This window comes from Daphnia magna, linkage group LG6, assembly GCF_020631705.1.
Source record: "Daphnia magna isolate NIES linkage group LG6, ASM2063170v1.1, whole genome shotgun sequence".
Taxonomy (NCBI): Eukaryota; Metazoa; Arthropoda; class Branchiopoda; order Diplostraca; family Daphniidae; genus Daphnia; species Daphnia magna.
In genome coordinates, this window is record NC_059187.1 from 8,370,979 (window position 1) to 8,398,021 (window position 27,043).

Genomic DNA, 27,043 nt, shown 5'->3' on the forward strand with positions numbered 1-27,043 from the left:
TTTTTTTTCCTGTTTTGGAACCGACTGGCACGATGCCCAGTGCCCAGTGTTAATGGCTCGTTTCACGTAATCTTTGTTCAAATTAGGCTTTAATCTGCCTATTTTTATCGATTTTTGTTCTTGATTTTTTTTCTCTCTTTATATAATTGACGCGACGTAGTATTAAGGCCATTATATATCCATCGTCGCTGCAGCTTTATTTATCTTCAACGGACTTTATTGTTATTTTGACCAATGCTGATTTACTGACTGACACATATTAAATCCTGCCTGTTTATGAATAAACAGAAGTGATATTAAAAAAAGAAGAAGAAAGATAAACTTTGGAGTTTGTTTTCCGTCCTAATGTCGAGTTTTAATGTTTATTTTTAAGGTTGAAAAATGTATACTTTTTTCGTTGGGCAAAGTCGTGACTCGGTGAGTTTGTACTTGCTTAATGACATAATATCGCTTATCTTGTCTTCATGTATATTTACTTGTTTCTTTCAGGTAGAAAATGTTGATGAAAGTTTTATTTAATTCACCTTGTCCGAAGCGAACAGACGTTTACGCCCATGTCTGCGGTAATGAAAACTCTCGTAATTGTGGTTACCTTGCTGGTGACTCTCTCTGAGGCAGGTATATTTTATCGATTTTTCGTTTAGTGTTCAGTTTTCCTCCATCTTTGATGCACTTTAGGATCGATAGCTCGCGCAGAAGTGAATCCTGTCGATGTCGTTTTTCAGCTGTTTACTCGGTAAGACCATCCTTTTCATAATATTGGGAAACTCGCCATAAAATGATTTTATTTATTTATTTTCATTTAGTGCAAACCCAACCCGAGCACAGCTTCTTTACTTGAATGATGATGCCGTACTCGGACAGTCGTATTACAACCACAGCCTGCCAACGAAGCTTATCGCTCACGGTCATTACGGCTCTCCTACATTAGCTTACTCCATGAGAGATGGTATGTCAGAATTACAGCAAAGATCAATCTATTAAATGACCATTCCTTGTGTTCGTGGCTATCTATCTAGCTTATTTGGAGAAAGAAGATTGCAATGTCATTTCGGTTGATTGGTCGGTGCTCGCTGCCGGGGAATACGTCATGGTTGCGCAGAATGGCGTTCCCACTGCTGGATTGACGACGGGGGAATTCGTGAACTATCTGATCATAAAAGGAACGCCATTAAATGCCTTCCACCTGATTGGCTTCGACATGGGAGTAAGGCAGTGTTATCATGATTTATGAAACATATAGCTTTATTTAAATACCTATTCTTTTCAGGCCCATGCGGTTGGTAATGCTGGCGCTGCGGTGACTTCCGGCAAAGTCCCAAGAATCACTGGTAGGAGTAACTAAACAGGACGAATCAAACAGTTTTCATTTGATATTTATCCGTCGTTTTATCCTCTTAGGTTTAGATCCGATTGAAGCATATTTTTCGCTCGAATACGTTGATGCACGTCTCGATACGAACGACGCATTATTCGTCGATATCATCCACACCCAAGTCACATATTCCATTCCTATCGGACATGTCGATTTTTTCCCGAATGCTGGACTGGTTCAACCGGGTTGCCCCGACCCGGACACTAGTATTATGAGTGTGAATTTATTTTTAAGACATTTACACTACCAAGAAATTCGTTTTTTTTGTTTTCAGCCTGTTGCAGTCATTGTCGTGTGATCGATTTGTTTGCAGAATCAATTAGCAATCCAACTGGTTTCGACTCTTTACGTTGCAGCTCTTGGGAAAATTACGTGGACGGTTCTTGTGCTTCCAACAACCATGCATTCATGGGCGAAAATGTTAATGTCAAGTAAGCTTTGTTTCTAGAATTTTCGCCCTAAATTTAGCTCAACAATTTTGCATTTTCCAGCGCTCGTGGATCGTTTTACCTTATCACAAATGGACAATCCCCGTACTCCCAAGCTTGACTCTGACCCCTACTGACGTTACGACTATTCGGTTTAACGACATATTACTTCTTCGAGAATTCAACTGTAATGTAGTATTTTGTTCAAATTAAATTCAAGTCTTTATGAGCATTTACCAAAGCCTCTCTCTCATGTCAATCGAGTACTTATCTTTGGAAATTTTTTTACAAGGTAAAGATTCAGTTCGCATTGGTTTTCATGCTTTAAAAATGCCACAGAAGACAAGAAATGGGCCATCAAAAGGTAAAGTTTGGTTGACGTTTACCTGTTATGTAATGGAGGGTGATGCAGGAGTCTTTTTTTATTCGTGCTGCCTAGCTTGTATGGAATATTTCTCAAATTTAAATTGTTCAGTTTTTTACGTTTTAATTTTATTCTTTTGGTAATCGATCCCAAAATCTTAAGCGTCAATTGCCGAGACTCAACGATTGAATCGTTAAACATATGTAAGCGCTCATTATATATCCTTATTTCCAGAAGGCACGATCCGAAAATATGGTCTCGACAATTTTTTTAGACTCGCAAAATTATTTGTTAATCTTGCTGTTGGCGTTACAAGGTCCGTTGCTCTGAGGTAGAGCACTTGCTTAAGATGGAGTTAGTCATGGGTTCAAATCCCATTTGATTATAAAGGCAAAAATTTCATTAAAATTTAATAAGTTATTTAATTTGTCAGTCGCGTCGTTAAATTTATTGTATAGGCCTATTGTGTTAATGGGTTACAGGTTTCATTGCAATGCACACAGTCAAGTAAGTGGCATTTTCATCCCGTTTCTTACTCTGGTAGTTGGTGTCCATTTGGGACCTTTTTCTATTAGAATGTGTATGGTGTTAGTTGAATCAGTCCATCGCGTTTAGTTCTTCAAAAAATATTCTTATTATCTATGTTAGCATAATATCTAGAAATGTAAGCTAACCATTATTTATATTTTAAGATGGTAGATTGGTCCATTGAAAATTTAGTTAAGGTAGCGCCGCCTGATTGGTAACTGATCTCTGGTTAAACGGTGACAGTCAATAGAACATGACCCCACTTTTCCCTTCCAAAATATAAATAGATCAACATTAAGTGTGAATATTGTAAACTAGAAGATGGCTAATTGTCATAAACTTCCCAAACTGAGTAGTCATGACGTTTTCTTTCTGCTGTTCATTACGAAATATTTTATTTTGTTAGTACAAACAGATAAAGAGATGTCTCACCTAATAAAAAGTCAAGCAGTAGACGTTCCATGTTTTTCTCTGCCTAGCAGACGAATTCTATTGCAGTCCCTCTTTCGGTCAGCTACGGAATCGTGATTCAGTTGCTCACAAAATTTTCAAGACATCTAGTAGAGAAACTAGCGATTGCTTGAGTATTTCATGAGATGATTTTCCCCGTTTCCACATCTCATGGAATTCGACAAAAACCACATGGAATAACCCAAATTGAACGTTGATTTCGATTAAATCGTTGGTTTTATCGTTAAACCAACTGTAAAAAAAAAAAAAGTGCTGCCCTTTTTTAAATTGGAAAAGATTGTTTGCTACTCTGGTTCCGTTTCATCCAAATATCGATTAATTGAATGGAAAACTAATACTTCTATAGGTTTAGTTTTATTGAATTCCAAGTCAAAATTCTAAGCCGATTTTGTATACAATAAGTCGGTCTTAAAATGTCGGGCTTAATTAATCAAATAAAACTAGATATTTTATCAATAGATGGCCACACTGTTTAGTGGATCGTCTGCAGTAGAAATTCATGGTTCATCAGATTCAGATGTGTCCTAGTTGTTAGGGATTCGTTAATAGTTAAAAAAAAAAAATGGAAATTGGTAAAATGAAATAACATATGACCTATACCTTTAGATCACTTGTTTTCACAAATGGAGATTTATTCCACAAGCTTCCTAGGCAGACACCCACCCACACAACCATGGGTGATAAATGATATAAAAGTTTATTAATTTAAAAAATTTAGATTTTAGGTTATTGATAACAGAGTCAGGAAACAATGTGTGGAATCTGATATTCTAGCCTTGGAAACCACAGATGCCTTTCTGCTTTAACAAGGCTATAAAGCAATTATAATTTCAGGAGGTAAAGACTGAAACCAAAAACAAAGCACAGAATATTTTAGTTGGCTTTTCTGCTTAATGTTATTGTTACACTTAACTTTTGGAAACATAGAAGTGTATACAGATGTTCAGGGTCAAATCGATGAAATGGTTGAGCCAAAAAGAACTTCATATTACTTTTGCACAGGTCCTAACTCAGTGTACGTGGTTTATGCCCCACTATACAATCCAATAAACTTCAGGCTGAGGTCTTCCAGTGCTGAGAATTTATTTGGCAAGCAAATACTCAATAAGGAGTTAGGTAAACAATTCTGTTTTATATCACATTTTTATCATACAAATTGTTTTTCTCAGTAGTATTTAGTATGTCAGAAATAACAATAATGTAGTAAAGTAATTTGAATGTTGTTATGTTTTTGTTTTGTTCTGTTAAGGTGGAACAGTGGAGAGAAAAATATTCGCGATGGGCAATTTGAGATCCAAGTAGAAACGGAGTGGCTATTGTTAAAAGGCTTAGAGACTCGGCAAATGGTATTACATGGTTAATGGTTAAATGGTATTGTGACAGCTTAGACAAGGTTGCAGAAGGGTTGCGTTACGTCGCAAAATCTTCACATCATATTATTTCCGCTATTGCTGATATTACTGAGTCCAGTTCCATGATTTGACTGAAAACGGTATGTTGGTTTCCTTTCCATTGAGTGCGAAACATTGATCTTAACGGCTGGTGTCAAATTACAGGACGAAAAATGTTGCATGCCTTCTTATTCGAAATCTGTGGATTGCAAGGAGGTTTCACATTGGAGAAACGCGAGCAGCAGTGTAACGATTACATCCGGCGCACGGTCGGACGTGATAAGATCGTGCCTCATGCTAGTAAGCGGTGGAGTCGATTCCGCCGTTCGTGCTGCGCTTCTCCATAAAGCACTTCTACAGGTGATAACTCGTCGCGAGTGCAGGGCATCTATATCCATTCTTATCTTTTCCTTTTTTTTTTAATTTTATCTTTACGAAAAGATACAATATGTTTGCTAATTTACTTTATTTACGTTATTCAGCGACAGTTAACAAGCGTTTTAGTAATTTACCTTGGGCTACTTGAAATTATTATTACAAGTTTCATTTAAGTTCATGGTAAAAGTTGAAATTCAAAGTGTATGTCTAATGGCACAACGGTATAGCATCGGAGCGGTACGTAGAAGATTTAGGGTTCGATTCCCTAAAGAGTTCAGTTACATTCCAATGTAAAAATAAATTCCATTGGGAAAATTCTGATTTATGAGTTACAAAATCTCTAAGTAAAATTAGAGTGCCTTAACCAAAGACTTGTAAAGCTCTATTCTTCAACGTGGCTATTGGTCGCATATACCGGAACATTACAACTCAGATGGAAAACGAACCCATACTATGATGATTAATCCCAGTCAATTTAATGTTTGTTAAAAATAAAAATACGATTAATTAATGTCACTACATATTATCCATCATAGACACTGAATTCCACTACAGCTGAATGGGATTCGAACCCAAGTTACATCGTATTCACAGTCCATCGCTCTACCATTGAGCTATGAGAGATACTACATTGTAATCTAAGTCTTCAACACATTAAGGTAACTGTGCAAAATTGTACATAGGGGATCAAATATCAATGGGGGGATATAGGGGGTTGCCAGAAAGGTATCGCATCCGACTAGCAACTCGAAGGTCCGTGGTTCGATTCCACGTGGGTTCCTGAAGTCCTGGGCTTCCAACATTCCCAGGGGTCTACCTTCCCAGGAGCCAGTCGGGTCGAGAAACTTCCCCATTACGAAGTAATGGGACGGATATTTTGGTAATCTTTAATACAATTCTCAATAATAAATTTTAATAAATTGTTTATTTCGATTTATCGACGTGCCTGTGTTACTTAAACACTTTGCAACGGACTTTTAACCATTGTCATCCCCAGCCGTAAGATCTCATACATATTTCAGATTGTAATATATATTCATTTATCTGAAACTGTTGATTATTTTAATAATTTGGTTGACTCTTTCAGGATTTGAACCCATAACCTGTAGCGTATCGTGCCGATGCTCTACCACTGAGCTATAAGTCATATTAACATACTGTCTACATTTTCGTGTTAATTGAGTTAACAAATTTGGACTTAGAATAATTTTTGTAGCATGATTCAAGACAATTTCCTTTTAATATGTCTATAATAAATACATCTAATTGAATTGCGAAACGATTTACCATAAATTAATGTGCTAAACTTCCGACGGGATTTGAACCCGGAAACTTTAGATCCATACACCAACGTTCTACCACAGAGCTATGATCCTTATGTAACATCAGTCAGGTTAGCAAATAATTTTACGAGCCTATAAAAATTGCCTTTATTATCTTTTCGTGCCTTCTAATATTAGTGAATAATTATTTATAACTCATGGCTCAACGGTTGAGCATCGGCAATGCACACCGAAAGTTTGGGGATCGATCCCCGAAAGAGTTAAATTAAATTCTGAGAAACTACTTCAATACACCGTATAATCCAATAAATACAAATATTGAATAATAATAATTATTAATGAATTATCCAATATTACAAAATTATTCTGCAGGTAAACAAAACTCTGGTAAATATGAGTTTCAACTATGTTCAACAGATATCTACCAACTACAGAATTGAGATGTCATCGGCAATCATTCAAAGGCAATCCGGGAATTCGCAGTACAAGAACTGCACATCAGTGGCCATCTCAGCAGTGATTAGAGTCCAATCCTTAAAAGAAAAAAGTGTAAATGTCAGGAATGTATAGAGTGTGAAAACAAAGTAAGTACGAAAAACAAATTTTTCAAAATTAATGTAAAACAAAATTTGTATTGATAATTCTCCACATGAAAAAATATTTTGCAACTTTTAAAAGGTTGAATAACCATTTCAAAAATTGCTGTCAACCAAGGCAGGGGGAGACACTGCCTCAATTGACTCACCGGGGAGATTACCCAGTGCTTGGCTAAGAGAAGCCGGAAGAAGAGCTGAAGATTTGGAACATTTTTACAGGAGCGATTAACCTTTAATTCGGATTTGTGGGTAGCGACATAGCCCTCCATAAGCATTTCATCGAACTATGAGGACCCCCACGTCCCCTTTCCGGCCAGAGCCCTCCAAACCTCGATATATGTTGTTTTTATATATACCGTACAGTAGGGCATGACCCCCTACGGGCTTATTACGAGTCAAGGGGAAACGGGGCCACAGAAAAGAAGGGAGCCCAGATATACACTTCAATTTGTCTTTAATAAAATACCGTAACTTGAGAGAACGTTAATAAATCATGGATATTTCCAATCGCGCTTACAATTATCATCCATTGCTTTGGCACCCAGCCTCGATCAACATACTATTCTAATTCAGCATGATTTGTAGTCTACATTAAACGAAAAAACACGAGTTAGTATTACAATTTTGCTGATACATCTATTAATATGGTGAAATCTTTTTGGCATTTTCTTACGATTTATTACCAAGACATTGTGGGATTAAGAATAAATATCCTGTCTACTTTGGTAAAAAAATCCTTCCCTGTAAAAAAGAAAAGTATGAAAGTGGGTTCATAATGTACAACATGCTTTTTGATAATAAACCTTGCTTGTCAACAAACAAACCAGCCACAACAAATTTCATTCCTATCTAGTTTGGTAGTAAAAATCCTTCCCTGTAGAAAAGAAAAGTATCAAAATGGGGGTTTGTAACGTACAGCATGCTTTTTTATAACAAACCTTGCTTGTCAACAGCAAACCCATCCACAACTAATTTCGTTCCCGAACGCTCTGTACAAGTGCAAAAGGTGTACAAGACTAATCCTGGGATGCGGGAAAGCCACGGGTGGTAAACAACCAATTCAAGTCCATATCTCCTTCGCTATCGTTTGCTTCGCGCGCGTCTTGTGGAAGAGTGCTGGTGAAAATTCATCAACAGAGCTCCGACATTTTCAATGCATCAACCGTTTGGATTCTGCCCGATGGTACAATGCCGCTTTGAACTGTTCAAATCGAGTAGTACGTACTTCAAACGAAATGAATGAATTTCTTATTTGCTTTGTTGCTTCCCCACCTTCGTCGTCTGCTGTTCTACGACCACAACAAACCTGGAAGCTTTTGAAGATGATAGTTTTTAGGGCGGGGATCAACAAGGCAGCTCTGGATAAGCATGGGCTAAGTAAGCCATAATTACAGTCACTGTCAGCTACAATAAAAGTGACGTATGGAAGGTTCCTACGGGGCTAAAAATTCAAAAATCTTTTGAAAATAGTATTTATTTTAAGCGGACATTTTTTATTTATTTACCCTCGCGTTGACAATTGGTTGAAGGGAATGAACGCGCTTATTTTTTTATTAAAAATGCTGAAAATATGTTTGCAGCTTTCCTTTATATTGGTGAAAAATTTCGCATTGCAGACGTTCTAAGTTTGATTACCACGAATGTCGACGTGTCCATGAGTTACAGCGATTAGAATAAATTGTCTCATCACCAATCGTCCTCTCATTTCTTGCCAGCTGCGGAACTAACAATTTTTTAATATCAAAAATTACTACAACTCATAAACTTTTTGTTACCTATTGCATTTCCACGCTGACTTTTAATCCGATTCATTCGCACCTCGCCATTCCGAATTGTCGCCAGTGCAATGAAAACTATTTTCTTAAAAGCCTTGCGAACATTATGAATATCAAATGTTTAACAGTTCTCCAATAAAGCCAACCTGCTAAATATAGCTGGTTCTAGAAAAGATAGGTGGTGTCAGTACAACTATCTGATAAACCTTCACAATAGACATTCAACAGTCTTGGAACAAAATACTACCATCAATCAAGTCATTTTTCCATAGATGTTGGGCAATCTTCTGACCTCATTATGCTACCTAGGCATCACATTCCATTTTTATTCTTTTTCATATGCGACAAACATGCGAAGTATTATATAAAAATTAAGTGCCATAGTTTGCATATCCTAAAATACGTTTTTAAGATGTCTAAATGGTGGTTGCATCTTGCATGAGTGCTATAAATGAACTAAATCAAAAAATTAAATCGGAAATTATTATTGCATTAGGACGACCTACTTGAATTACTTTCAAATGAAAGTAAGAGGTTGCAAGGTGATCTGATAAAAGTCTCTCTAAACTTGTTACCTGTGTCCATTCATTTTCAATTGGAGTAATAGTGTCCAGCCTGGGGCATCCTTCTCAACAGGTTTGATGTAAAGAGTTGAATAACTTTGTATCACGTTGGCGACACCGAGTCACTGACCGAGATTTTATTACAGTGCGGAACTATTGTGGTTGGCAACTGTAAAATTTACTTTACCGAGCATTGTTTTTTTCTAGAATCCAAGCAATCATCGATTTGGAACCGGGTGGTGGTAACAGGTGTACTTGTGGTCTTTGAGGAGTTAATGGTTTCTTTAAACTGAAAGTTGATGAGAACAAAGTCATTTATCCCAGTATCAATACTGAAGAAAGTTCCTTTCATAAATAGGAGCTCCCTGTATGATGCTTACTGGGTCAAGACCTGCAAAATAATAAATCTTTGATCATTTATCTAAATGGTGCACCCCAAATGGTTTTCTACTGTAAGAAGTGGCCAACCTTCTATGTTGTAGCTTCATAAAAAAATCTTTGGAACAAATGATGGATTGCTATGAAAATCACACTGGGACAAGTTACTTTTAGGAACACTTCTCAGATTTGCTTCCTTAGTCAGATTTACTCAACAAATTTGCCATCTCATCACTGAGATGGACAGACAAGCATGTTTTGCAGATTGTTTGCAGCACAGTTATTACTGCCTTGGTGTAGCCAACATGAAAAATCATAAGTTCCAATCTATGTTACCAAAGGCGCCCACACATCCTATCAGGCCTTTTCCACATGTCTAACATTTGACATCTTTTACATTAATCTGCTAGAAAAACAAAATAAAAAAGTGAATAAGGCAGTTGATTGATATTTATGGGATGTTACTGTACCATTCGCCTGACAAGCATTCCAAACTGCATAGGTGTTTGGGAGGTATCACAGCTGTACAAGTTTTGTGCTACAATTTGGATATGGTTCCGTTGTTGTATTCGCTGATGTCTCACTCTCACTGTCCCTAAGCAGATCCTTGCTCGCAGATATGTTGGTCTATTAGAAGAACTTACGCTCTATACAAAGGACAATAAAACAGCGAAGAAACGTGCAACACCAAATGTCGTCGTTGCGTAAATCCAGAATGATGAGACAAGTAACTACAAGTCTAACTAAGGTGACACTAAGAGGAAAAGAAAGACTATAATATAGGTACTTTGTACTCCTTAGCTGACGGGGGGAAATAGACAATTTTGACGTTAGCAGACGTTGGCGCCTCCCGTCTGCCAGGGGTAACGGCATCTAGATTTTCCGCATGGAACCCACAAAGAAAATAGATTTTACTTTTAAATCAGTACAATTCTAGCTTTTTAGTGCTTGAACTTTACTAACCTCAGACAGTTGATTCCAATTTTAAATTTAAAAAACCTAGAATATCAACAGCTAGTTGCAAGACGAGGCGTCAAATATTTGTAGCTAAAACTGTCGTTGGTCAGCCTGTACTGTTGATAGCAAGAAAAACACGGAATAAAAGCTGCAACACCCTAATGCATGCAATGCATTTTGATTATGCCGTCTGATTTTTGGAGAATTTCAAGAGATGTCATTTTTGGCCGATTTTGACAAAAGTGGAAGGCTATACCCTTCCCACTTTTTCATTTTTAGCCAAATTTCAAATTTGGCTTAAAATACATAATTTCGATTCAGAATTGAATGAAAATCACGAAAATCAGGTTTTTTCCTATAGAGCAGTAAAACATCCTGCGTTGCGCGTTTTCCACAAATGCGAAAATCTCATTTGTGTCCAAGTTGGTCTGCTGCGGCTGCAGCGTCTTATGGAGAAACCAACTTCTTCGCGTTAAAAATTAAGTTTTCATAATTATAATTTAGATTTCCCCCTTTTCTTCCTAGCAGTGGGTACCCTATTCATCTTTTCATTTCCCAATATTTTTTTCTAGCTCCAGTTCTATCTACTTTATTTTTATTTTTATTTTGTTTGTAAGTTGCTCGTCTCTTTTAGCCGAAGAATTTCGTTTGCTGCCAGAAATTCGTCTGCTACAAGGGGATGAACAACAAACCATTCACAAACAATAGTTAAATAAAAATAAACCAGATAGAACTAGGACTAGAAAAAATGCGGGCGCCTTGAAAAATGGCTTCGCGGCCTGATTTTCCCTAGATTCATGACCGACGCACCATCTCTGAAAAAACTCTCCAGAAACTTCAAGTCGCTTTATCGTTGAACCGATAATTGACACGACCCCGTTGTTAAAATGAGACGAATCTCAGCAACACAGCATGGAAAATACAAAAACGAACGAGAAATTAATGCCGACACTCCGAAATCGCCGCGCCATCAGCGCCATCTCTGGTGTAAAGTCTCAGAAAAAGTGTCGGTCGATCCACAGTTCGTTGTAGAAGGGTAGGGGTGAATGTTGGGTATATAGCAAAGAGTTTTGATAGAATCCCCTATCAGGAAAATCGTTGCTTAGCAGCTCCGTTTGAACATGCTCTCCGCATTCCACGCATACGAAGGAAAACTTTTTGTTAGTCTCGTCATTAGAACGTCATAAACCGCTCAGCGAGGGTTAGAGACATCATCACCATATTTTAAAGACAAGGCAAATAGCTTTTTTAAGCTTTCTAACATGGGCCTTCTGCTAGCGGCTACATTATGAGCATTTTCTGAAAGTTTCGCTTTCTTTTTCTCTTGGCTGCAACTGTTGTTCAGCATATAGGGAACACAGACAATGGAACGTTGGCCGAATTCCTTGTGGCGATTCTTTCCAAAGAATGCGGACCTTCTTCCCTTTTCGACAGACGCCGCAATGACGTCCAAAGCAAATTAGCTGCAATTTTTCTGTTATAGAGACAAGAGGTCAGATGATTACGAAAGTATGAATACTACTAACATCAAAAGTAACACAAAAATAAACGCTAGATAATATACAATAAGGAAATACGAATGCATCAAACTATTTTGTAATCGTTTGACATAAACCGGTTAAATTATTTACATGGGCATGAGAAAAAGATACAAAAACACACACATGAGAAACATTTCAGAGTTAAACAATATGCAAAGCGAGACGGAATTAAAAAAAAAAAAAAAAGAACAGCATGTCAGCCGGATACAAATTCCGTTATCAAAAGTCTTATTTTTTTTCTTTCTCTCTCTTCAACTTACGAAACGGTTCTGCTCATTGTAAAAAAATTTACCGTTTTATTATTTTTTTCCTTCTTAAGAGAGCCTTGAAACAGGAACGGGAATTTCATGAAACGATGGTACAAATGAATCCAAACACGTACGATCAATCAGGTACAAATCCACAAAAACATTTTCTTTACAACAAAAAAAAAAAAATAATAAAACAAAAAAAAAATCACTTATCAAACTAATGTAGCCGGTTTAGAACGGAACTCTGGGGCAGGTGGGTTCGTGTGATTTTCACCGAGACTATTGGTATCAGCTGCATGGGAGCCTCCTCCGCCACGAGCGGAATTCATCGGATGACAGGCTAGCGGCGTGAGGGGCTGATAAAGACCTTTCGTCTGCTGTTGTCGGTACTTGGCGCTGTACTTGTAAATATCCGAAGTTTCAAAAGGTTTCGACACTTCTCTGTAAGGTTCAAATTTGCCGGGCGCAATCAATTCCAAATTCTTAGGCGATTCGAAAGGCACTACCGTCTCAAAATCAAAACTGTCTTCTTGTCCAGGTTCGGCTAAACGGACCGGCTGCGCTCGGACGGTACTTGTTCCATTTCCCATTGTCGGAGTCGGAGCTGAAGAATTAGAGGTCGAAGCCGGTGGCAACGAAGCTGGCGGTTTATCCGTTAAAGTCCCGTTCATCTTTGATTTACGACCAGGAACAGGCGAATCCAGCGAAGTTTCATACCAATCTTTTTCTTTTTTCTTATTCGAGTGAAGTGACGTCACCGACAAGTTGTTTGACATTCGCGTGTACACGGCGCTATCTATGTCAAACACGGTCTCCATCCGACTAGAACTGCCACTGCGCTCTCGAATGGAAGCCCCGAAATCTGGATAATCCGGATACGTTTGATTGGGCAACAACGTAAGTTCAGGTTCATTGTAACTGGAACTTTGATTGCTGCTGCTGCTACTGGCTTTCCGCATGCCCCGATTGCCGAACCGTGGACCGATGGATGAACCGTCAATAACATCGACTGTTAACGGAGACGGACCGTCTAACTCGTCCATACTTCGCGATCCTTCGTAAGCCACTTGTTTCGCACAACTTTTCGCATCGGCATCCATACTGGCGTTCATTAAACGCCTGCGTCGATCTAAACTGCCGAACCTGTGATGAACCAACTGATCGAGCCGACGCGTGGCGGGCGCATTTTCATCACCAAAGTCCCACTCGAAATCGGCCGATGTGTTTGGATTGGAGTCCTGAGCCGGAGAATGTTGAGCCGACGTCATAAGGCTGCGCGGTGTCTGATCACTGTGATCGGATGAAGCTCCCGTCAGCCTTCTCAAGCCAATGACTTCTAGATCATCCATGGATGCATGGGTAGGAAAATCATGGCTCGCTCTCTGACGTGCTATATTGTACAATCCTCCACCGGCGGAAGGATCGATCCCAATAAGTTGCGGACATCCCACACGATTGGCTGCCATTCCTGATGAAAAGAAATGAGAAATTTGTCAATGCCGCTCGTAAATCATTTATGCAGAGAATGAAACTTGCGTTTACCATTATGATGGTGAGGGTCCCAAGACATGTCTTGGATGACGTAAGGCGGAGTTGATTGGCTAGACGTAAGCGTTAGATACTGTTTAGTACGATAGGATGATCGCATCATAGGAGTATTCGGCGTGTAACCTCCACTTGTTTCCCTGAATGATTTCAAAAGAAAGAGTGGTTTGTTAAGATGATGGTACCAGTAGCTGAAAAAGAAAAAAAACAAAAAATTATGAAGTACCTGCGGAGTTCGGGATGATGTGGGTGATGATGATGGTGGTTGCTGTATCCATTAGTGTACTGCTGCTGATGTTGATACATTGCACTGTTTGCATGACGATTCTTTTGCGGGGAAGACGGAGCGCTTCGAGGCATTTGTTCTGATCGCAAAACGGAACAAGGAACAGAGCTCGAGACGGGCACCTGAGTGGGTGATAGAGAGCGATCTCTACGCATAGGAGTGGCAGTGAGTGGCTGATGGTGATGATGATGATTGTGGTGATTGGTCCCGTGCTGTTGCGTAACGGCAGGTGAAAGGTTAACACCGTGGTCGTCCAAATAAAGGTCATGCCCGTCCAAACTCGTTTCTGTCTGGATAAATCCGGCTTCTTCATCCAGAGTTGCATCTGATCCGCCATTCGGCCTCGGCTTCTTCTTGGCTTTGCTCCACGGGCTCGTGGTCGTTACGGGTACTTGAGGCTGCGCTTGCGTGCTGTTGTACATTTCGGCCAGGCGCAACGAACGCAGTTTCGTTTCGATATCCTGGAGGGTTCAGCAAGAATAAGCAATCACATAAAAATTGGAAGTTCCTTCTCTTCGATACACCTCCTGCGGCGAGAAATGTCGTTACCTTCAGCTGCTGCAGGCTTTGTTGGTAAATCATTTTCCGTTGACGTTTCACAGCTTTCGACGGGCTACCGTCGTTGGCCAGTCTCAGGGCAGCTGACGTGATTTTACGTTGAATTTCATATTCAAGTTCCATGGCTGCCAAAGACTCCTCCTGCAACATCAACAAATATCGCGTTGCATAAACCGACTTTCTTTCTTTATCTGCTGATGGCTGATTGCTTTATACCTTTGAAGATTTCGCTTTATTGAGAAGATTCTCCGGTAACGTGAAAGAAGTGCCGACCCTTCTTCGAATGGTGGGCAAAGCCTCGCCCGGATTGAGTGGATATTCAGGCGGAAGTTGGCCGCTCAACGCTCCTTCTTCCAAACACAGTTTCTTGAGTTCATCTATTTTTGCTTTGAGTTTCTCCTCCATTGCGGATTTACGTGATTTCAATGCCGAAACAATTTCCATTCGTGCAGCTCTTGCTGCCTCGCTTTCCTCCGCTTCTGTATACACAATCAACAAATAATAAAAAAAAAAGGAATGTTGTTAATTGATTTCTAAACAAACAAAAAAATGTTGTGGCTAATGTGTCATTGCGTAGTTACGTACCCGGTGTTTGTCCCATTTTGCCGTTGAGACTCAACGTACTACCAGAGTGACTGAGATTAGATTGCGAGTTTGAACTCGCCGTCGAGAGCGATAAGCTTGTACTCGACTTGGACAGATCCAGGGCAATGTCGTTTAGATTACGAGCCTTGAGCTGTCGTGCCTTTGAATTCCTACGGTCCAGGTAGAACTGATGCTGGCAGATTGCCATGTGCCAAATGTTCTTGGTCAGCGCCTGTGTTTGACCGAACCACACGATGACGCTAATGGTGCCCGCTTGGAGTCGACGGTTCACCGATACTCTGCACACAACAACAACAACAACAACAAAAATCAAATTCAGTCGTAACCATCTCGATTCCATAGCCGCATCGTAAAACGGAAAAAACAACCGGCAAATAAATAAAAATAACAGAAGTTTTTCGAAGAACCGCAAAAGCCAAAACATAAAATTCGGAGAATAAAAAACAAAAAAACCATACATAAATAAAATCTAAATAATTTTTTTGTTTTTGAAAAATGTTCTTTTTCTAGACAGGCGAAAAAAGCCGGAGGAGGTAACTTACTGCGCCGAATCTTCTGGAAGTGCTTCAGTCAGACCATCCTCTACCAGATCGGGGGATTCGGGACACGCATACAAACTGCTATGTACGGCATGCACTCTACACGAAAGGGAAAACCCAGGGAGTGTGAAATGCGGCAGAGAAAAAAAAAGCAAAAATTCAAAATATAGCAAATAAAAAAAAAAAAAAAACGAACGAGGAAATGGCAACAAAAAAAAAGAGGGTGCGCGAGCTTTTTTGTGTGACAGTGTGCTTAACAAAAAGTCGTCGTTCTGCACGAACAATTTTTGAAACAAACAAACAAAAAAGAGAAATAGATTTGACTAGACAAGCTTGTAAAGAAAAAAAAAACAACGATACTAAACGACCTTCGAAATACTAGTTTAACAATCACATCAACGATAAAGAAAAACCAACCAAGGATGGAAAAAAACAAACTGGAATGGCTTCTATATACGAAGTGTACATACAGCAAAAGCTTGAAAAGGGTTGAGGCACTCGAGGCTACAGAGCTCATTTCCAGACAAATGGAAAGTAGCTCCGTTATTATTATAATATTCTCCAAAAAGGAGAAAGAAACCATCGTCGGCAGAGAAAGAAGGAAAAAAAAAAAAAATGAAATTTACCGTTTAGGGTCGTGAACTTCAATGGAGAACTTCCGGTCGCGAAAGTATAAGTTTTCCAACTGTTTCCATTGAAAGATCTAATAAGAAAACGAGAAAAAAAAAAGAGAAACATGTAGCCAAAAACATAATGACGACAATTTAAACGCTCTCTCTCTCTCTCTCATTTCCCTCATCAAACTCTCTCTTTGCATTATTATAAAAGAATAAACCCAAATGACTATCAAACCCGCCCCACAGTAATGACGCACGATTCCAACATCAGCATAGGTGTGCAGTATTGTAAGCGTTTTCTTGGCTTCTCCGATAAAGAGAGAGTTTGAGGAGGGAATCGAAACGTTCATCAATAATACACATCAACATCAAGCAAGAAAAAAAAATAAAAAAAAATAAAATATAAGATGATGATGGATGCGAGCATTTACCCTACGGGGATGTCTCCGATCAGAATAATCGTACTGAGCGATGCCTTTGTAACTGATTCCCAAATACCAGGGTGTGTTTCGCTTGTCCGTTACACTGTAATAGTGGACACCGTAGTTGGGAAGCGACTCGACTTTCGACAGGTAACTGTTAAAAAAGAAAAGAAAAACACACACGTTAATTATTCGGTTATGTAAGTCGTAAATTGCGGACCTAAAAACAAAACCAAAAAAAAAACAGTTCCAACTCACTTGACGATAACTTGACCGCGGCTGTGGCCCACCAAAGTCTTGTAATTCTCGATGACACGATCCTCACTATAAATAATACAAACACAGAGGGGGGGGAGGGAAGAAACGTAAAGGCTCGTGTTAATAGTTTCTTTCTAAAAAGGTCGGTTCAAATTAGACGTGTTTTGATGATGCGCTCACCATTCAGAGAGGGATTGGTGTTCCTTGAGGGCACTGACGGGCAAGATGGGCGACTTTTTCAAATGATTTCTCGCTGTTAAATCGCTGTGCAACAAAAACAACAAGATGTAAATGAGCCGGGAGAAAACCGAAAAAAAAAAACAAAAAAAAAACACGCTGCAACACGCAACCGAATAAGGAGCGAATATTACAAAGTCTTAACAATCGGCACAGACAAAAGTCATAACAGGATGTTTTGGGAAAGTGAACCGCCAGGTAAAATGTGGCTGTACACTTTATAATCGAACATTGTTGCACAACGCCTGTAATCAGCCAGTGACGTTTTCCGATCCGTACGGCCCAGCGTGGGCCCATTTTGATATGAAATTAACCTACCAGAATCTACTGCGCACCTGTGGCAATACGATTGGAGGTAGAAAGAATTTCAAACTTACTCAACGTAATCTCCATAAGCAGCTTGAAGAGCCCAGGCAGCTAAAATGCAGACGGAATCACTGCCTACTTCCAATTGGTCCTGTAAATAAACAAAAACAAAAATGGAATGAAAAAACAACAACTTTGAATCATAGGCATAACAAAATACGGACACCCAATATCATGAAAACAACCACAAACAGATCGAAAATTGGGCGTGGGGAGTTACCACCTAGAAATAATTGCTCTCAGCATGTGGTTGGCTTATCCTTTCTATTTACAATAGGAAGCGCAAGTTCTTACTAGGTGAACAGGTGCATTCATCCATTGTTCGCTTCTACTATAATCCGGGATTTTTGCAAAGATTTTCTTGATACCCTTTTTATTTTGTCACCTGACTTTCAGAGGTGGGTCATTTCCGCGACAACTCTATTTTTTGTTTTTAAAGAAAACAAGTGGGAATTTTGACTTTTAAATAGGGGAGATATGCATCTCCCCCCTCCCAATGGACGATGGCCATCAGGAGGGATGCGCACACATGTTGCTAGGCAACAACAGGTATGTTGCTGGCGCCTTCTTCTTCCTCCAGCCCCCTTTCTTGGAAACACCTCCTCTCCCTGAGGCCAAAAGAAAAGAAAAAAAGTCTGAACAAATTATACTCTAGAATCTTTCTCGCTCTGCTGTTGCTGCTATCTCTCTCTCTCTCCGACGAAGGATATAACGGTGCAAGGGCCAGCAACAACTATTTCAGGTTCCCTTTTTTTTTTTTTTTATTTATTCTGTCCAAGGGGTATCTCTCTCTCTCTCGCTGTGTGTCTTTTTTTTTTTCAAAAGAAAAAAAAAAACCAGCTACTAAATATAAAAAAAAGGAAGGGGGGACATAGAATTTCAAAGGTATGCAACCCTGGGACATGGGGGGAATTGAAATTTCTTTCCCAATTTTTTTTTTTTTTTTTCGTTTCGTTTCTTTTTTTGTGAGTTAAAAAAAAACTAGTGGATTGTCCTGAAGAAGTTGGAAGAAGAATACTACCGGAAACTTAAACGCGGCTTTTGATTGTCTTGGTGGGCAAGCCAAACATACAATGACAACGCTCTCTGGCCATCAGACCCTGAAAATTCAAGTTCGCCTCCTCCTACGAATGAGTCAGAAAATGATAACACGAAACTCTGAGGGCGGGATATCCATCGGCAACAAAGCCAGCAAAAAAAAACGGCAAAGAATTTTGGAACAACGTTAAAAACCTTTTTTTAAAAATAGAAACTGATGAAAGTCTATAATAATCCAAATGTCAAACTGCACTGCAACTATCACTTGGTCCAATCAAAGGCCTTTGATAAGTCACAAAACACTCGAAAATCCAGAAATTCGAGAATAGACACACACACACACAAGTCGAAACACACTGGTAGTAGTGACGATGGTTTGCTAGCGTCTGACTCGTGATTCAGCCACAAGCAACAACTTGAGACTCTCTTTCTTAAAGGAATATTCTCTCTCCTCTCTCTCTCTCTTTCTTGGGGTGGGCGGAGTTTCGGCAGACCAAGGAGATCAAGGTGGCAAAGGGCCCTCGACAGGGCACACATGCAGACACACAACTTGTTTTGTGTGTGTGTGTGTGTGTGTGTCTATGTGCGTGTGTATATGTAGAAGGAAGGGGGGGGGGAGATGGATGGAAAGAAACCCCCTCCGGATAAGAATCCATCCACCCCAACAAAAGAAAAACACTGACCAACTGGATTCCAGCAGCCACACCATCTACCTCTCTCTCATAGGCTCTTACCGTCATTATAAAAGAATCTTTTTTCCTGAAATTCTGTTGTTTATTTTTTATTTTTTTTTTCTTCTCCATGCGTTTTACCTTTGTTTCTCTGTTTCTCTTTATTTTATGATGATTACTCACGAGAGTTGCGCATTCCAGACGAATTGCACCGCTCTCGGCTGCCCCCATTTCTCGCTCTAATTAATCAAGTAACCCCCCTTTGGCCCCACTCGTCTTTTACGTTCAAACTTCTTCGTACATCACATATTTCAAGAGCAACCTCACAAAAAAGGGTGTGGCTGAAATGATGATGGATAATCACTTAATAATAAATAAATTCATGAATCAAAATAATAATAAAAAAAAAAGCCAAGAGATTGTTGGAATATCCTTCGATCCTTTGTTTTTACGTCCGATTTTGGAACCTTTTTGTTTTATGTGGAAGTTCCCCTTTTTTGTTTTCTTTAAGGTTCCAGGCGTGATTCCGATAAAAATGGCCGCTCCACGGTCCAGCTTATGGGGCACCCCCCCCCCTTCTATTTCTCTCTCTTGAAGCTGTCAAAAACTTAAATTATCTTCCAACTACATCCTTTTTCTGACCCCCTCCTCTTTATTTCTTTCTTTCTTCAAGAGCTTAGTTAACTGTACAAATCGATGAGTTTTTAACAAAAAAAAAAAACGTTTTCAGTTTCTACATGTCGGCTTTTTAAAAACGCACAAAAAGAAAAGAAAAAAGGGCTCGGTCGAAAGAGAGAGCTTTACACACGAGCGCGTTCGAGTGACTAATCGACAGTTTCTACTGTATAATGCATGAGTCGAAGGCCCAATATAGGAGGGGGGCAAAAGAATAAAAAAAACAAAACAAAACAAAAAAAGAGTTCCGGCATTTCGAGAATAATAATAATTATTCCATAAAATCAAATCCACAGGTTGGCCGCTTCGGAAAAATGTAGGAGACATTCCACTGGCCATCGATCAACCGTGTAGTTTTCAAAACAGAGCGATGATAATCAATGATCGGTCACGCTCCGTTCTCTAACGTATTTGAGGTTTGCCCAGTGAGTCACGAACCAACGCCCATTATAATTGTAGACGAGTGAAAAAATAAATAGGGGAATAGGGAGAGAGTTGGCCCTACGACTTCCGAATTTAACAATCGGGAAAAAAAAAGGGGGAAATCTCGACACAGAAAAAATATAAAGGGATTAAAAAAAAAAAATCTTTTTAAAGCCTCGTTTACTCGGTGGGGGTAATAGAGTTTTGTGGTGGCGTCGTCATCGTCGTAACTCGAGACTTTTCCTTCTCCGTCTCAAACTATCACATTACGTATATATATTGCGCCACTGAGCCTCGTCAGCTTCTTTTACATCCCTCCGTCCGTTTTGCGCCGTTTCACGTTTCACTTTTTTTTTTTTCGTCTTCTTCTCTCGCCTTCGTACTCATCTCTTTCATTTGCGGTGACGACAAGGCGCGACTTCAATTTTAACTGGCGAAATAAACCCCGAAATTACACGAAGACTCGAACGTCTCGAAAACGCCCTTGAATAAGAAGCGAAAAGGGAATTCAATAAATTCCATGGATAGTAAAATGTACACAGACTTTTGTGAGCTGATTTCGGTTCATTAATCAGCGCGGCCTGATTTCGTTCCGAGTACTGACGAAGGGCAAAGAAAAGAAAGAGAAAACTAAACTCTAGGGGAGAACGAATATCTAAATATTCTGACGCGAAAAATAAAAAAGTGACTTAGAGCAGCTCCTGCGGCAGGAACCCCAGGTCGGTGATATTTTTTTTCTTTTCTTTTCTTCCCACCCCCCTCGTCTTTAGACTCTATCCGCCCTTTTTGCTTATGAACGACGACATAACAATCACAGTCCAACGTAGGCCTTAGACCGGAGAAGTAGAAATTCCTCCGTTTTTCAACAAGAATGAAAGAAAGGAAGAAGAAAAACTAGTCGGAAAAGAAGAAGAAGAAGACGATGTAAAAGAAAAAGGGCCTTTTAATGACAGGTTAGCCCGAGGATATGCGCCTCCTACAACAGAGAGAATCAACTCTACCCGCCCGTTCAAAGTCATCTTTCGTCGGGTTTTTACCTTGAACACCATGGAGCGCAGCTGGAGGTAGAAATGTTCCACCGTATGACTATTCCTCAACAGGCTGATGCTCTCCACGTAGAACCTGGTGAACCAGACAGACAAAGAAAAGAAAAAAAACATCAAATCAAGAAAGTTAGCAACGCCATCTATGGAGCTTCACGAGAAAGTCGACTTAACAACTCATTCACGAAGATCAAAAGTTCAATGGTCCCGCCACCATATCCAGTTAATAATCTATATAGCCAACCCCGCTATTGTTTACATACACACGAACACAACAATACAGACACTGATTGGAGAAACACACACACACACACACACAAAACAATCTCCTTTAAAGAAAAATACAATACACCATTTCTCATATTAAAAAATGAGTATAATTAAAACTGATAGAAAAAAGGAAAAAAAAAATCCCGACATGTCGGCATAGAAAATTGGGCGTTACGTACTTGATGAGGAAGTAGAGAACGAGGGCGCATTTATTGCCGTGATTATTGTTGGGCTGTAACTGCTGCAGGTGATGGTGGACAGACAGCGGAAGTGCATTTTTCTTCGGGAACTCGTGGTCCAGCACCCTCCGGTCGTATTGCAACCAACTGTAGTGTCCACTAGACCGTCAAAACCGAATTTAAAAGAAAGATAGAAACAAAAAAAAAATTATTTAAATTCATCAATTGACCAACAGGAAAAAGGGGGAAATAGAACAATGGATCGGAAATAAAAATAAAAGCCGCACAATTCGTGTTGATCCAAATAGGCTGCCATCAAAAGAAGAGCTTCCGATTGACCCACATAACTCGACACAGGATTTATTCTAGACGCAATCGTCAAAACGTTCGCCGTGGACGAATCCGATATTTCTTTCTTTTTTTTTAAATCGTTTTCAACGTTGTGCTCATTTGCCCAAGTGGAACGCAAGAAAAGAAAAAAAAAAAAGAAGGAAATACTGGCCCTTGACGAAATAGCTCTTTTTCCTCCTCCTCATTTTGTTTTTTCTCTCTAAATTTCATTTTTGCACCCAACGTGCCGACCTGTAATTTAGCCGGAAAATGTCTGATTCACGGTTTTCTGACGACTCCTATAAACAAAAACAAAAAACCCTCCTCGTCACCATTTTAAATACCTGCAACAAGGACCGAAAGAAGAATGAATATTTTTAATATGATGACTAATCCTACGGTTGTCTTGTTTAATAGAAGGGTGGCAACCCACTTAAACCGTGAGCGATACTTTTAACCTCGACTCAAATTTAGCCACTCTGATGTTCTAAAGAGTTTTTATTTCCAACGTAGTGTCCTACCATAAAATTAAAAAAATAAAAATAAAAAAGGTTTCTCTCGACTGCATTTATCCCCAAGTGAAGCCTCATGCCTGTCCGGTGTCCGCTCAAAGCGGATTAAAAAAGACGTGTCCCCGATATAATAGCTTGCAAGTACTGGGCTTCACCAGACTCGTATAAGATTTCCGGCTAATCGGGCGGAATATAAGATTCGATCGCGCATTCCTGGAATGACGTATTTTTGTTGTTGACAGGGAAGAAGAAGAACGTTGTTTAGTTGAGTTACGTTTCATCGAAGTAAGCCAGTCCGAAGAATTCCTTTTCTTTGAGAGCCACTTGAGATGTGACCAAGTCCAGTAAATCCGACGAGAGCAAGTTGGGCTGAACCAGCAGTTCCAGGCGACGCTCGTCGGGTAGCACGATCAGCACTCGTTTGCCTTCGCTCATCTACGAAACGATCAAATGAACTCAATTAATAATCAAGTCCAGCACTGAGAACAGTTTGTCACTACATCGAACTAAGTCACTACGCTTATCAGATAACACTGACGCGTACGATCCGAAAACAAAAAAGAGGTTCTCCAATTCGACACCTTCGCGATAAAAAGCAAAAATAAAAATGGTTGAACACATTTCCCCCCTTCTCGATGGTAGGCCGCGGAAATGGGCGTGATCGGAATTCCGGAATACATCACACTCACGTAAAAACCAAACCAAACAACAACAACAAAAAACACATCAACAATACCTTAAATTTTTTAGCTATTTCTTTATAGAGACGATCCGAACCCATGACCGTACGCACACACACACGTTATGCACGGGTTGTCATGACAACAACAAACACTGTACACGTAAAACATACAAATACACACACACACACACGCACACTCAAATCTGGGAAAACGGGCACGTGCGACTGTTCGTCACTGCTGTCCGACTGACAATGATACATTTAGTGCTGCTCAGTGTGTGGGCCCACAGCGGAGCCTATTACTAGTACACACATACTACGCAAGAACTCCCCTCCCCCCACCAATGTGACGGGCGTCGCAGTGCTTACCCTCCGGGATGGATCCCCCCCTTATTTATTCGTCTGACCGGGATAACGGTTATTTTCACACAGTGAAGAAACAAAAAAAAAAATTGCTTACCCGTAGTCAACCCACACATATGCCACTCACGCATAATCACGCTTGCTGCATGATGTGTACGAAGGGTATATATATACGTTACAAGTATGGGTATATGTAAGTGCGGCGCCATGTACCCAATTGCACGAAGTACAACCACGGAACAAATCCCGAACAATTGCAATGCGTGTAGGGCTGTATTTACGATTATTATTATTATTTTTTGTTTCCCCCACTCGCAATTCCTTACGATTTTGTTTTTGTTTCACTCGAAAAATTGCCTCACGATCACATAATTCAAAAACACCCACTGGGTCTGAAGAAGGAAACAACAAAAAACAAGAGACGATGGGCAAAGATCCAAAATTCCTGGAATGAACTGTTGGCGATTCCATCTTAATTTTCGTTCGTTCGCTTCTTTCACCTCCCCAATTATAATTTCAAATATATCCACCCCCTTGGCCTGAAAGAGAGAGATCGACAGGTATATATTGGCGGTGTCCCGTTCACACTGACATCAAAGAGAGAAAAAAAAAATATCAACAAAGCGGCGCATCCGCTAGAAACACGAGGTCAATTCTCACGCCGGGTCACGATGTTTCTTTACTAAAATAAGTAGTAAATGTTCCATGATTTTCGCGGAGAGAAAGATAAAATATCAAGAGAAAAAGAAAAAAAAATACAGGTCGCGAGCAAACACAATGGAACGATATAACGACGACTTGTTTCTCTTTCTCTCTCTGTGTTCCACTATTTATCCCGCCATTTTCTTCGCTCTCACGAGGGAGGAGCGTTTCCCGTCCTGATTAGAATCCATCACACGAGACGGCAAACAAAACACAAAAGAGAGAAGATGATTATTCTATCTATAGAGGGAGACACCCATAGAGCACACACAAATTTTACGTTTTCTTCGAAAAGAAGAAGAAAAAAATGACCCTTCATCCATCACACGCAACCGAATGGCATCTACAAACACACCCAAAACGGGGAAAAATGAGATGGTATTCAATTTCATCTTATTAGAAACAATCGATCACGAATGCCAGCTATAAAGCGGAGGCATGTCTTCAAACATGTCGGTTTTCGGATACTCGGCTGTACGGCTTGTTATTATCATGTCTTTCAGTGTTCACGATTCACTCGTTTCGGAAAACTGAAAGAATTAATAATCATTAGGGAAGGTATTAGAGTCCGATGCATAATTCAACTGAACGGCAGGGGGGTTGGTTACCCTAACAGCTAGAGAAAATACAAACAGTAATACTCGGAATGTTTTTTTTTTCTTTCTCGCTCTCACTCGGTGTGTAGACATAATTGAAAAATAATCGTGAATTCTTTTCGACTTTTCACAAAGCCATATTACACGCACACACACAAAAAGGTTGGATGACCGCCAGGGCTGAAACATTGAACAAACGCGCGGCATGGGAATGGTTCTTTGCTCGTTCCAGTGCGAGTCTTGTGGTTTTTGGGGTTGGGCGACTATGCGAAGAGAGGGCCGAGGCAATTGTCTTGTTGTTGTACAACATCTGAGAAAGTGGTTTCCTTTTTTTTTTATTGTCTAGCAAATCAGATATTTTTGAGAAACTTTTCGAAACATATTGAACTTTGCTCGACACGGGATATTTGCTTTGAAATGTAATATTACCAATACCCGTTCCCTTAAAAAACAGAATGAATGACGTCGGTTACTTCCTCTAGGGCTGGCCTTCGCTGGTTTCATGCCATCGACATTCTCGACCACCGCAAACAATTGAGTCACGCCTTCTCATCGGAACGCGAAAAGTTCATTACTACCACCGTGATCGGCTTGACGGTCTTCCTTCCCTTTGCTATAGGGAAACCCCATAAGAGTTAATGGAATTCGGAAATCCAGTTAAGAAACCGGAAGAATCATAGGGTATGGGCAAATCGGTTTCTGTGGACCAGCTGGTCTTTGTCACGATTTTTTCTGTTGTTGTGATTAGCGAAAGAAGGAAATGGATGACGACGACCCTGGGGTTAGCACACATGTTTAGGTCTAGATATAGGGACTCGAAAAGACGAAGGGGAGGAAATAACAAATGAGACCGGCGCAGTTGGCGTCTACGGCATCGCGCAGCCGCGACCTCTATTGGGCGCCAAAAATGAGTCAGCTTCAAACAGTTCTCTTTATCATTAGTCACACATGCATAGTCACCAGTTTCTTTGTCTAGTCAGACCGGTCTTATTCTAACTGTCATCTTGTTGCAATTTGATTAAAAGGGATATAATCATGCTTAACCTTGATGGGCACGATTTGTGATGGATGAATAGGAATGAGACAGCAATAACAACTGTCAACTTGTTGCACTACCTGAGGTTATGCTGGACTGCGATGAATGAATGAGATACAGAGAAGCAAGTTTTTACCTTGAGTCATGAGTAGATTGTATCAACGATGAGGTGCAACACCAAAGTTCATGGTAAAGCCAAGTGTTCGCTGAAACACTGAGAGCAAGTTAAGAGAGAGACTGTCCACTACCGTTTCCTATCACGGAATAACTGCCATCCAGTAAGATTCCTGCCGACGTACACAAACAGCGGATGCACAAGTCACACACACACACAAAACAACAACCTGGTACTGGCCACTCTCACGAGAGACTGAAAACTCTCTCCTTTTTTCCCTCGGTCTTCCTGCCCGATGGTCCACTGGGTTTGAAATCAAGTTAAAAAAGATATAAAAAGTCGACTGGGAAAAAAACTGAAAACCTCTTTTCTAAAAAATTGGTTAGGAAGAACAGGCAGAACACCAGCAAACGTCAATATTTTACTGCTTGTCGCCATTTTCAAAAAAAAAAAAACGGTCGCTCTCTGGGAAAACCGCAGCCATCTGTCGGTCTTGAGAGAACCACCGAGAATGAAAGGGGGATGGAAGTTAACGTTCCGACACCACCCCCTTAGGGATGGGGAAAAAATGTTATTGTGCTACTTGATTGAATGAAAGTAAAGTTTTTTGTTTCTTTTGTTTCCAACGTTTTTTTTTTTTAGCTAATAGTGTTTCTCTTTTTTTTCCACATTCACCTATTACAAAGCAGAGTTGT

General features: G+C 39.9%; 2 protein-coding genes and 3 long non-coding RNA genes across 30 annotated transcripts; 2 read left to right on the forward strand and 3 right to left on the reverse strand.

Moving 5' to 3' along the window:
• Positions 1–489: 489 nt before the first annotated feature.
• Positions 490–2,039, forward strand: LOC116925154 (phospholipase A1 member A). The gene is made up of 8 exons (XM_032931785.2): positions 490–618; positions 679–736; positions 807–949; positions 1,020–1,207; positions 1,271–1,331; positions 1,402–1,581; positions 1,650–1,806; positions 1,867–2,039. The coding sequence occupies exons 1-8, from the start codon at positions 555–557 to the stop codon at positions 1,922–1,924; spliced, it is 909 nt and encodes a 302-aa protein (XP_032787676.2). The 5' UTR covers positions 490–554; the 3' UTR covers positions 1,925–2,039.
• A 548-nt stretch (positions 2,040–2,587) lies between these two features.
• On the reverse strand, positions 2,588–3,337 carry LOC123473728. The gene is made up of 2 exons (XR_006648035.1): positions 2,842–3,337; positions 2,588–2,784 (listed from the first exon to the last, which is right to left on the reverse strand). It is a non-coding gene; the product is annotated as an uncharacterized LOC123473728 (long non-coding RNA).
• A 2,332-nt stretch (positions 3,338–5,669) lies between these two features.
• LOC116925207 lies at positions 5,670–6,728 on the forward strand. Its single transcript, XR_006647892.1, has 3 exons — positions 5,670–5,815; positions 5,933–6,513; positions 6,591–6,728. It is a non-coding gene; the product is annotated as an uncharacterized LOC116925207 (long non-coding RNA).
• On the reverse strand, positions 6,613–10,375 carry LOC123473689. Of its 23 annotated transcripts, XR_006647881.1 has the most exons (13): positions 10,001–10,375; positions 9,621–9,936; positions 9,533–9,543; positions 9,340–9,441; positions 9,165–9,277; positions 8,837–9,045; positions 8,590–8,754; positions 8,320–8,537; positions 8,087–8,255; positions 7,753–8,015; positions 7,618–7,688; positions 7,498–7,555; positions 7,293–7,400 (listed from the first exon to the last, which is right to left on the reverse strand). It is a non-coding gene; the product is annotated as an uncharacterized LOC123473689 (long non-coding RNA). The 23 variants fall into 23 exon arrangements; XR_006647871.1 differs by adding an exon at positions 6,613–6,751 and having other exon boundaries at positions 7,332–7,400; positions 9,165–9,543; XR_006647874.1 differs by adding an exon at positions 6,613–6,751 and having other exon boundaries at positions 7,332–7,400; positions 7,488–7,555; positions 9,165–9,543.
• Positions 10,376–12,067: 1,692 nt separating this feature from the next.
• Positions 12,068–26,789, reverse strand: LOC116925156 (FERM domain-containing protein 4A). Of its 4 annotated transcripts, none has more exons than XM_045175239.1 (16): positions 26,370–26,789; positions 23,129–23,289; positions 22,013–22,171; positions 21,558–21,642; positions 17,725–17,804; positions 17,291–17,374; positions 17,111–17,176; positions 16,862–17,006; positions 16,440–16,516; positions 15,817–15,912; positions 15,254–15,552; positions 14,885–15,147; positions 14,660–14,809; positions 14,051–14,571; positions 13,822–13,964; positions 12,068–13,747 (listed from the first exon to the last, which is right to left on the reverse strand). In XM_045175239.1, exons 2-16 carry the CDS (start codon positions 23,287–23,289, stop codon positions 12,492–12,494), a joined length of 3,585 nt encoding a protein of 1,194 aa, XP_045031174.1. In that variant the 5' UTR covers positions 26,370–26,789; the 3' UTR covers positions 12,068–12,491. The 4 variants fall into 4 exon arrangements, with proteins under 4 accessions (XP_045031174.1, XP_045031172.1, XP_045031175.1 ...); XM_045175237.1 differs by lacking the exon at positions 26,370–26,789 and adding an exon at positions 23,591–23,762; XM_045175240.1 differs by lacking the exons at positions 15,817–15,912; positions 26,370–26,789 and adding an exon at positions 23,591–23,762.
• Positions 26,790–27,043: the final 254 nt, after the last annotated feature.

What these genes read in the sequence shown, in the direction of transcription:
- LOC116925154 (XM_032931785.2), top strand. Translation starts at nt 555, where the DNA reads ATGTCTGCGGTAATGAAAACTCTCGTAATTGTGGTTACCTTGCTGGTG. An exon ending in GTTTTTCAGCTGTTTACTCG is followed by an intron (nt 737 to 806) that starts GTAAGACCATCC and finishes ATTTTCATTTAG; the next exon opens with TGCAAACCCAACCCGAGCAC. An exon ending in TTGCCCCGACCCGGACACTA is followed by an intron (nt 1,582 to 1,649) that starts GTATTATGAGTG and finishes TTTTGTTTTCAG; the next exon opens with CCTGTTGCAGTCATTGTCGT.
- LOC116925156 (XM_045175237.1), bottom strand. Translation starts at nt 23,635, where the DNA reads ATGGGTTCGGATCGTCTCTATAAAGAAATAGCTAAAAAATTTAAG. An exon ending in CTGGCTTACTTCGATGAAAC is followed by an intron (nt 22,172 to 23,128) that starts GTAACTCAACTA and finishes TTGACGGTCTAG; the next exon opens with TGGACACTACAGTTGGTTGC. An exon ending in GTTCTCTACTTCCTCATCAA is followed by an intron (nt 21,643 to 22,012) that starts GTACGTAACGCC and finishes CTGGTTCACCAG; the next exon opens with GTTCTACGTGGAGAGCATCA.